The sequence below is a fragment of the Grampus griseus genome (assembly GCF_964374135.1).
Source record: "Grampus griseus genome assembly, chromosome: 14".
Classification (NCBI taxonomy): Eukaryota; Metazoa; Chordata; class Mammalia; order Artiodactyla; family Delphinidae; genus Grampus; species Grampus griseus.
In genome coordinates, this window is record NC_139008.1 from 5999326 (window position 1) to 6010137 (window position 10812).

General features: G+C 55.1%; 1 protein-coding gene across 1 annotated transcript; it reads right to left on the minus strand.

The window, feature by feature from the left end:
- Nucleotides 1-979: 979 nt before the first annotated feature.
- Nucleotides 980-10702, minus strand: PDAP1 (PDGFA associated protein 1). Its single transcript, XM_082670261.1, has 6 exons — nucleotides 10591-10702; nucleotides 7657-7748; nucleotides 6159-6269; nucleotides 3936-4057; nucleotides 2838-2989; nucleotides 980-1698 (listed from the first exon to the last, which is right to left on the minus strand). Exons 1-6 carry the CDS (start codon nucleotides 10601-10603, stop codon nucleotides 1640-1642), a joined length of 549 nt encoding a protein of 182 aa, XP_082526387.1. The 5' UTR covers nucleotides 10604-10702; the 3' UTR covers nucleotides 980-1639.
- Nucleotides 10703-10812: the final 110 nt, after the last annotated feature.

Here is a 10812-nt window from a genome sequence, read left to right on the forward strand (position 1 = left end):
GTGAGCCTCTCACCGCCACGGCCTCTCCCATTGCGGAGCAACAGGCTCCGGACGCACAGGCCCAGCAGCCACGGCCCACGGGCCCAGCCGCTCAGCGGCATGTGGGATCTTCCTGGACCAGGGCACAAACCCATGTCCCCTGCATCGGCAGGCGGACTCTCAACCACTGCGCCACCAGGGAAGCCCTCACATGCTTTTTAGTTACCTGTTTACGTAACCATGGTTTTTCTTTTAGTCCAACTAGGTAATGAATTACATCAGTAGATCTAATTGTGAACTGTCCTCACATCTTCAGGACAAATGATACTTAAGGAAGCCTCCCCCCCCCCCCCACTGTTCTAGGGCCTGTCCCTCAGGATAGTCTCCTCGGTGAGAGGAGACCCACTGATTCTTTTTTAAATCAGGAGATAAAAATTCTCAGTCCCCAGAGACAGCTCAGGCTACACAGCTCCCCTTAGTCTTCACCAAGTCCCTCCCTGCCTGGCGCCCATTCGCCTCTCAGGACCGCGCAGAGGGGACTGCTGTTTAGGAGGCGGTGCCCCTCCTGGAGGGGTGCAGAAGCAGAACGGGCGCCCACGTGACTGTGCTAAGCCTCGGCTTCCCCACTGCCATCCCACCACGAACAAGGTAATGCCTAGCAGTCATGCTGGGTGTTGGGTCCCTTACTCCCAGCCCTGAAATCCTGAGGCTGTCACCACCAGGGGGCACCAGGAGGCCAGGACGCTATGTACTGTGCACAGGTCCCTGGCCCCTCCGGCCTAAGGTCCCCGCTTGATTAAAGGAGGGGAGGGGGCTGGCTCCTGTATCCTGAAGTCTCTCCCAGCTCGGATGCCCGGGGTCCAGTCCCTGTACCCGGATTGGTGCCACCCGAACCCTGGGGTGGGCCTGCCTGAGAGTGACACCTTGTCCTGCTGGGTGAAAACAGCCCAGGCATGGGGGCCCAGAGACAGATCACAGAACCAGAATTACGATAATGTCAAGTTTAATTTGCCAAATATACAAGTTGGACTTGTGGAGCATGTTTTGCCTGGGGGCTACACAGTAAACAGGTTTCTTGAAATGATCCATGGGCAGGGTTAAGAATGGGCCCGGGCCCTGGCCAGAGTCAGTCGGGGGTAGGGAGTAGGGTGGGAAGGTCAGGAGTGAAGCCTCAGTCAGAGGGGACTGGCTGGGGATGAGCCATGACCCTCAGAGACCCAGGGCCCTGGCTCCCAGGCGACAGCCCCCCAGTTGGGCGCCGGGGCAACACAGACAGGGGGCCGTCCATCACAAACTTGTCAGCAGCTACTGCGGCTCAACCGCCCCCTGCCCCGCAATCGACCAGACAAACGGAAGCTCTTCTTACCCCACCTCCCAGGCACCCCCCCCACAAGGGTTCTGAATTCTAAAAACAGCCAAAACATTCAAATGGTTACATATGAAATGCTGTCCTGCATCTTTCTGTCTCAAAGATAGCAGCTGCCCCTCCCCCCACCCACCATCCCCCCAAACGATTTCTGTGCCAAGATGAAGAGGAGCCGTGGGGGGCTCCTCGCCGCGAGGGGCTGCTGCAGTGGCGCCGGGGCACAGGGTGGGTGAGACACGGCAGAGGTCCTGGCAGCACGGCCCAGTTCCCTGCTATCTCCTCCCACAGGCCGTGCTACTTATTCAGGGAGAGCGACTGCATTCGTTTTCCTGACAAAGCTGCATCATCTTTTGCTGAGGAGCAGGAAGGGAAGGAGTTACAAGACAACACCACCCCTCCACATACACAGCCCGCACACCCCCGAACCATAATACAACTGTAGGTCTGAAAGGCCTCAGACAACATTTTGTGCAACTGGTTCAGCTGGCAGATGAGGAAGCGACCCAAAGAGAAGGGCCCGGACTGACGCCCTCCCCTGGAAGCCACCGGACCCACGTGTCCAGACATTCTCGTGGAGTCTGGGTGGCTGCCCCCTCCACAAAAGCCCACCAACACACAATCTACTGAGCAAATGGAAACTCTTCTTAGCCCACCCCCCAGGCAGAGCCCTGTAATTCCAACCTCTCCCCGTGGATTCTGAAGCCTGCAATCAGCAACGTTCAAATAGTTACACATGAGGTCCTTTGCTGCTTGAGGTCTGTGAAAGGAGCTACTAGTGGGAAGTTGAGATTACTGGGTATCTCCAACGTGGTGACAATGCCCTAGGGCAACTGATTTCCCATCTCTAGGCCTAGAAAGCAGGACAGCAAGATCCCAACACACTCATGGCCCCCCACAGATGGAGAGAGGAGTGCATGAGGCCAGAAGGTCATGAGTCAAATGCTCCTTTAAAGCAGACCGGTTCCCCACAGCCAACCTGGCCTGGAAGAATCCCTACCACCTTTGGCCCTACTGGAAGGAAGGCAGGGGGGAAGAGGGACACCTGGGCCAGATATCATCTGTGACATCCAGCTGAAATATGAAATGCTGACATATGAAGAGCTACCCCAGGCAGCTCTCCAGGCTACACAAGACACCAGAGACCTTAGGGGAACCTTCTAGCCTCTAAGGTAGGTGCATCCTGAGGCCTCCCTCAGATGCTGTGGACAGTGCTCTGCTGAGATTCAAACTCACATCTGACTCCGCTGCTGCTGGACTCTCCTAGCATCCTGGGAGGTGGCGGGCAGGAACACCCCCCTCCATCTGACAGTGAGAAAGGCAGGCAGACAGGCACGCACGTGCACATACACCCACACCGCCCTCCCCCCACACACGGTAGGCCTCTACCGAACAGTCTGACCTCATACCACTTCATGACAAGGACACTGAAGTGCAGGGCTTGGTGGCCTGTCCAGAACCAGTCAGGCTGCCACACCAGCGGCTCAAGACTTACCTTTCCTCTCTTCTTCTTTCTTCCTGGCAGCCTCCTCCCGCTGTTTCCGGATGATCGCCAGCCGGGCAAGGTCAGCCTTGGCTTGCTCCGTCTTCCCCGCTAAATGCATTTTCATGTAACGCTCTTTTGCCTTCTGCTTCTCGATTTCTTCTCTGTTTGGGTAAAATGGTGTCACAGGGGCCATCTTCCCCACCATTAGCAGCTGAGCTGGATGCGGGAGCCAGAATAAAGCCCAAGCACTCAGGCCTGGGCCCTAGCTCCATGTGCCCCCTCCTTGATGACACTCAGCAAACAAGCCAGCAGTGGCTGTCACTCTGCAACCTCAGAGGGGGTTTCACTGGTGAGAAAGAAGCTGCTGGAAGGGGAGACTCTTCAGCAGCCTCCAATCACACCCCAAGCTTGTGGGCCTTCCCCACGGGGTTTTCAGAGACCCCCCTCAGCTGTCACAGAGTCAGCACAGCAAGGTGGATTTAAATCAAGCAACCCAGTCAGGAGAGAAATCAGGGTGGCTTTTCCTAGTAGCTTTCAACCTCCTATAAGGCCCTTGGTCACCTGGTGGCCATGAAAAGTCAGGGAACAACTTGTTAAAGACCAGCTGTGTGCAGGGCACTGTAGCACTTGGTGTGATCCTTGCACAGCCTGTGAGCGAGCTCTCTGCAGCTCCATTTTCACCTGGGACTCAGAGAGGACTGGGGCAGCTGGTGGACCTCCCTGCACAGTGCTGGACGGCACGGGTCCCCAGTCCCCTCCCAATCCCTATGGCCACAACATCAGGGATGGATGCAGGCCAAGAAGGGTCAGATCAGGCTGGATAAGGGAGGTATCCCTGGAGTGGGGTGCCCTGGAGGAAGGGGCTACAGCATAATTTCTGTTTTTCCTGCTATGCTTCCACTGGGGGAAAAAATTCTGTTTTCTGCTTTGTTTTGTGGGGGAGAAGCTTCTATAGGGCCTTTGGGAGAATGAGATGACAGAGAAATAAATACCGGAGCCAGAGCGCCCACCAGCCACTGGGGACCTCAAGAGCCCAGGAAGCAAGGGCAGAGGAGCTGGGGGCCTCAGCCCCGGGCCCAAGTCACAAGGCTCAGAAGCAGAGGTTACCTTTCTCTCCTTGAAAGTTCCTTGGGCCCATCCAGGTCCAGCTGTGTGACCTTTTTGGTTGTCTGTGCCACCCGGTTGGGGTTCTCAATGTCAATGAGCCCTTCTACACCTTTGCGCTTTTGCTAAGATAGGACAAGAAGCCGGCTGTCAGAGAAGTTTGGCCTGCAGAGCCCCTGAAGGCCACTCCCCATCTCCACATCCTCCTGGACTAGGACAAACTCCCGCTCCACCCCCAGGCCACGTGACTCCTGGCCCAGCCTCACGGTGGGAACAGTGCTTGGGTGTCTTCACCACCTGGGGAGATGCAGGGAGAGCGAGTACGGGTGACCAGAGCCCATCCTGTGCCTAGTCCCGGCCACCAGGGATCGTTATCCTAGTTTCACAGGCGGCAGAGGCCAACTCACAAGCTCTCAGCACAGAGAGTTACTCCCTCACTTCGAGCTCAGCCTCTGAAAGCAGTTTTCCATGGAACGCCATGCCTGACTGCAACAAGCCATGCTGGATCCCCACAGCAGGGTGGGCCAATCCCTAGCCATCCGGGTGACGGCGGGGAAATGGGACTTGGGAACGAGTCACACAGTCTACAGGTTTGGGGAGGCGGCACAAGAACCTGGAGCTCGCACCTCCCACCTGCCCTGGGGAAGTTCAGAAAGAAGTGAGAGCACAAGTGCTAGACGTAACAGGTTCGATCAAAGTTTCAGGCCCTGTCAACCCAGCTTTTCTCTTTAAAAGACCAGGGAGACAGCTTCCAAACGCCAGTTAATCTGAGCACTGCACGGAGCTCCAGGCACCTCTACCCAATCGGCTACACATTTACACCTCCACCCAGATACCTGACATCACAAATTTAACTTGTCTGAAACAGAACTGGAGACTCAGCCCTCACCCACCCCGTTCCTCCCAATCCTAAGGACAACCTCGTTTTTCTTTCCCTCAGCAAACCCCAATGAGTCTACCTCTAAGACATGGCTTGAATCTGCCCACTCCTCTCCACTGCCATTGCCACCAGCCTAACGCAGCCACAATTTCTCATCTGGATACCTGCTGCCATCTCCCGGCTTCCACCCTCAACACCTTACAACTCACTCTCGGCAGAGGAGCCAAAACAATCTTTTAAAAGCAAATCTGGGGGCTTCCCTGGTGGCGCAGTGGTTAAGCATCCGCCTGCCAATGCAGGGGACAGGGGTTCGAGCCCTGGTCTGGGAAGATCCCACATGCCGCAGAGCAACTAAGCCCGTGCGCCACAACTACTGAGCCTGTGCTCTAGAGCCTGTGAGCCACAACTACTGAGCCTGCGTGCTGCAACTACTGGAGCCCGTGCACCTAGAGCCCATGCTCCGCAACAAGAGAAGCCACCGCAATGAAAAGCCCGCACACCGCAACGAACAGTAGCCCCCGCTCGCCGCAACTAGAGAAGCCCACATGTAGCAACGAAGACCCAACATGGCCAAAAATAAATAAATAAATAAAATCTATTAAAAAAAGAAAAAAGCGGGCTTCCCTGGTGGCGCAGTGGTTGAGAGTCCGCCTGCCGATGCAGGGGACACGGGCTCGTGCCCCGGTCCGGGAAGATCCCACATGCTGCGGAGCGGCTGGGCCCGTGAGCCATGGCCGCTGAGCCTGCGCATCCGGAGCCTGTGCTCCGCAACAGGAGATGCCACAACAGTGAAAGGCCCGCGTACCGGGAAAAAAAAAAAAAGCAAATCTGGTCATCTCTGTCTCCTACTTCAAGGCCTCTGCCAGCTGCCCACTACCTACCACAATGAAACCAAAACCCTTCAACAGCTGCACAGGAGCTGCCCTTGCCAACCTTTCCTCCTTCATTCCTCACCACTCCACTTTGTACCAACCAAGTCACAGCCCCACTAGCCTCTCTGTTCCTTGAACTTGCCCAGGTTGTTCCCAGGGCCTTTGCCCTTGCTAACCTGGCTGCCTCGACTACTCTGAACAACAGTTTTCACACAGCTGGCTCCACCTTGCTTTTCAGATCTCAGTTTAAAAGTCACCTCAGCACACACTACTCCAAGTACCCTCGATCACGGTCTGTCTTATTCATAATACTTCTGGCTGCTTGAAATCATACTGTTCATTCATTCCTTATCGTCTGTACCTCCCTATTACAATGTAAACCCTTAAGAGCAAGGACTCTGCCTGTACTACTGGGATGGGTAATGTTTGCTGAATGGATGAGTCTAGGTCCCAGGCCCCCCTCAGACTCAGTACCTGGTAATCATCTTCTTCATCCTCGCTCTCATCTGAGTCTAGGGATTTTTTCTCCTTTTTGGGGTCACCTGCAGCCCCATCTCCACCTTCTTCTCCTTGTTCCTCTTCTTCCTGTTTCAGAAATGGACAACGTGAGGTATCAAAAATGCAAAACAAACCCCCAAGACTGTGATCCAGCCGCCACCACCCCCAGACTGTGGACCTTGAGAAATCAGGCCCCCAGAAGGCTGCGGCCAAGTATGATTAGAGCCCCACTCTGCCATGCTGGCCTCCAGTGGGGGACCTGTGTCAGAGGCAGCCTCTCCACTAGGCTCCACAGCCTGGAAGCCAATTCCAGTCCAACCACCACCTCGTACAGCCATAAAAGGCCCTGCTCCTCTTCTCAGCCCAGGTACCTCAGACAACCAGGGTGAGCAGCTCGTCTCCTAGGGTCCAAAGGACGTGGCTGTGGGGCTGGAAAGCACAGGCCTGCTCAGCTTCCCTCCCGCTCTCCCTGCTGCCACGTGGAGCTGCCAAACTGTCCTTGCTGTCCTGGGCAAGGCCCCCTGCTTTCCACTCTCCGTCAGTGGCGGGCCAGCCACTCCAACCTGCCCACACAGAGGCCCGGCTGTGCCAGCTTCCCATGACAACACGCCGACAGGACGCTTCCCTCTACCTTTCTTGCCTCCCAGCCAAAAACATCCCTTACAAAAACCATATGACCTTTGCCCCTTAGCACCTGCCCACACACTCTCCAAGGTCCTGGTCAGCCTCTGGTTCCTCCACCAGGCCCTCCCCACCACCCCACGCCACCCCACGCCCCTCTGATGGGCATGAAGTGTCAGTCTCCCTGACACTTCACAGCCGTGCCCCTCATCCAGCCTGACTGTGCTCCCTTTGGCCCTTAGCCAGGTGAGGATCTAATGGTGTGGTAGGGACATGGACACCAACAATGGAAACATGTTCTGTTTCCTGACAGTGGGCTGGAAAAGGGACTGGGGGAACAGAATAGAGGGACCGCCTAAGCTTCGACCGGAGGGGGAAGGGTGGGAGTCACGGAGGAGGGGATGCTGAGCAAGGTCTGAAGGAACGAATGGCACTCTGCCTGCTGGGGGTGTGGGAAGGCAGGGGCATCATGTCACAGCAGGGCTGGCAGCAGTCCTGCATGGCTGGAGCACACAAGTAGGGGTGCCGAGAGCCCGAGCTGCAGACGGGCAGAGCTGGGCGAGGGAGAGAGGAACAGGAGCAGGAACACAGGACCACAAACAGAGACCCACCAAGGCACTCGCTGCTGAGTGGACAAAGTTCTAACTGATCCAGTCAGAGGCTGGCTCTCCTCCTGACTCTCAGCGGTTGCTCTGGGACTCCCATCTGCTACCTGCTGCCTGTCCCCTCCAATCGAACCTCAGGTGTTAGCTGCTTCTTGAGAATGGGTGGTCCTTGCCTGGCCTCTCCGGGTGCCAAAAGCGCAGGGTGCCGCCCTGGGCTACTGGAGTGGCCTGGACAGGCACGTACTCACCCTGGCCTTCTGCTTTTCAGCCTGGAGCTGTGCGTCGATCTCCTCGGGGCTCGTGTACTGCCTTGCCCGGCCTTTGTGGCCTCCCTTTCTCCCTGCACAAGGATTGGCAGTTTAAGAAGGTGGGAGGGAAGCAGCTTCCTTGATTGCCCTGGGCCCCAGGCTGTGTGCTGCTTGAGGTGCTCTCAGCAGAGGCTGCAAACCTCAGGTACCCCTCACCAAGCACCACCCAAACCTGTACCCTTATGTGTTCAAAGGGACAAAAAAGGAAACACACAATCACCTGATGCAGTACCAAACCATGTACTGGATGTAGGCTCCCACAAATAAGACCTGAGGGGAGGATCTGGGGGAGGGTGCACCACATGGAGTGACTGGCTTAAATCCCCTGGTCCCTTTATCCAAACACAGTGGACTCAGATGAAATCATGAAGAACATGTAACACTCGCCCCTGCTGTCACAACAGTGCTCTTTACTTGCAATGTTCTGTCATAGCTATGGGCTCATTTCATCCCCAGATTAAACCTATGGCACACAATCACGGCTGGTCCCACTTTATAGACAAAGGAGACTTGAGAGTAAAGCAGAGTGGGGAAGAGCACAAATGTTGGGGTCCAATCCTTGAGTTCAAATCTCAGCTCTACCACTTAATAGCTCTGTGACTTCGGGCAGGTACTTAACCTCTCAGAGTCTCAGCTTCTTCATCTGTGTCCCTACCACATAGGGTTGTTGTGAAGATGGATTTGTTAACATATGTAAAGATGTTGGCACAGTGCCCGGCACTAGACAAGCACCACAAAAATGTCTGCTATGACTGGTACTCTTCTAATATAGCACCTGGTGTGGAAAAAAAACAAAGCCACTGGTCACATCGGCGATTTACTACAGGTGTCAGGGAATATAATAAGATACTTCACGTTCACCTAAGTCATATGTATGGTAGAAAGAGAAAACTTAAAACCTAGAAAGGAAAAATTTCTCGTGCTTGGACTAAGAAACACAACTGGCAAACAAAGTTATCTAAAGTTGAAAATAAAACTGACTACCTTCTAAGAGTAAAAAATGTGACTAGCAATTAAAGTTCATCACAGATAATCAGTTTTACAGTCTGACCCTCTTGAGCCAAGACACTAGACTGACCCCTGCTAAAGCCATCAGCCAGTTTTACAGAAGGGTGGCACCCCCTCAGCTGGTCCTGGAGAACGCTGGGGTGGCTGTGGCCTGGATCCATTTCCACCTCTCCTGGAAGCTGCAGCCCACCAGGTATTTCGTGACTCTCTCACTGAGAGCAGAGAATCTGTAATTAGGCAGCCAGAGCTGCTCTGGACTCCAGAGCCAGTAGCAGAGATACTGGCGTCCCATGATTTCCTAAACAGCAGCTGCAGAGCCATAACTGGGCTGCTGCAGACCACACCACTCATTTTTAATGACTACCCAGGGTTCCCAGGGGTGTCTCAGTCTATGTTCATCAAAGTCCTACTGTGAGAGATCAAGTTTGCCATCCAAAAAGTCAACATCTTTTCTTGCCCTCTTAACACTCTAAGTAACAGGAACAACTCAAAATTGACTACTATAGGTTCTCATCCCCCACGCTTGGCTATGCGATAATGATCTTAGCTTGGTCTACAGTAACTCTTATCAGAAGCTTTCCATGCCTTTAAAAATGCTTCACAGGGGGCTTCCCTGGTGGCGCAGTGGTTAAGAATCCGCCTGCCAATGCAGGGCACACGGGTTCGAGCCCTGGTCCAGGAAGATCTCACATTCTGCGGAGCAATTAAGCCCGTGCACCACAATTACTGAGCCTGTGTGCTACAACTACTGAAGCCCGCGTGCCTAGAGCCCGTGCTCCGCAACAAGAGAAGCCACTGCAATGAGAAGCCCGTGCACCGCAACGAAGAGTAGCCCCCGCTCGCTGAGACTAGAGAAAGCCCGCGCGCAGCAACGAAGACCCAACAGAGCCAAAAATAAATTTTAAAAAAAGCTTCACAGGTTTCATAACAGAAACAAGAGTTGGTCCTTGGCTCTTGGAGAATTTTATACTGTTACTTACATCTTCATGTTCTCTCTCTCTCTCTCTCCCTTTTTAAAATATTTATTTATTTGGCCGCGCTGGGCCTTTAGTTTCGGCATGTGGGATCTAGTTCCCTGACCAGGGATTGAACCGACCCCCTGCATTGGGAGCGCAGAGTCTCAGCCACTGGACCCAGGGAAGTCCCTTCATGTTCTCTTTTACTTTTCAAGCAAATTAACACAAGCAAGAAATGTAAACCTTATCTGCCCATAAAGCTTTCACAAGCCAAAAAGCCAAGTCGTTTAAACAAGAATCCATATTTAGGATTTTCTAATTGTAACCTCCAACCTTGGCTCAAAGCATCTATTAGTACAATCACAACCCCACCTGCAAGTGAGAAAATTAAGACTCGGGGAGGTTAAGCGACTGGCTGAAAGGCACACATCGAGCCGCTCGAATAGGGCAGTCAAAACTAGGTCGGCCAGGCTGAAGAGCATCAAGTTAGGTCGCAAGAGGCAGGCCTGGCTCGCCCAGAACCCAGGAGGACGCACGTTTTACGCGCGAGGCAGGCGGGTCCGGCACTGGCGCGCGAATGCGGTGACTCAGTCCCCGGCGAGCCTGAAAGTGGGAGGAAACTTCAGAGCCCCCAGGCCGGGAGAAGGGCGCCCTAGATAGGCCTTCCGGATCGCCAAGGACCCAGAGCCTCCGAGTCTCCTCAGACCCCCGAGGGAGTGGCTCGAGGCCACCACGCTCTTCAGTTTCCCCAGCGGGACAATTGGGCTTCGAGGCCCAGGCCTGGCCCTCAGCCCGAGCAGACGTCCTCCCTCTGTGCCGCCCTCCGAGGCGCCCGCGGGCTGAGTGGACAACAGGAGCTGGACTCGGGCTGCTCCTCGAGGCCCGCGGGCCACACGCGCCCGCCCCTCACCTCCTTTAGGCATCGCGGCTCCGGCGGCTGCAGCGGCGGCGCCTCTAACTGACACCGGAACCGGAAATACTTCGGGCTCGACTTCTTCCGCCCGGCCAGTTCCCCTCCGACCCCGTCCCCACTCAGCCAGCCGACGCCGCCGACGTCGGCGCCGCTAGGACCGGGTACCTCAGTGAGGCAGGACTGTCCCACGCACCGCCTGAGCCTAGGCTCGCACGCGCG

Bases quoted from the DNA above. Each gene is read 5' to 3' on its own strand.
- PDAP1 (XM_082670261.1), bottom strand. The intron at 6,270-7,656 runs GTGAGTACGTGC...TTTCTGAAACAG, and splicing joins CTGAAAAGCAGAAGGCCAGG to GAAGAAGAGGAACAAGGAGA. The intron at 2,990-3,935 runs GTAACCTCTGCT...TTACCCAAACAG, and splicing joins GAACTTTCAAGGAGAGAAAG to AGAAGAAATCGAGAAGCAGA.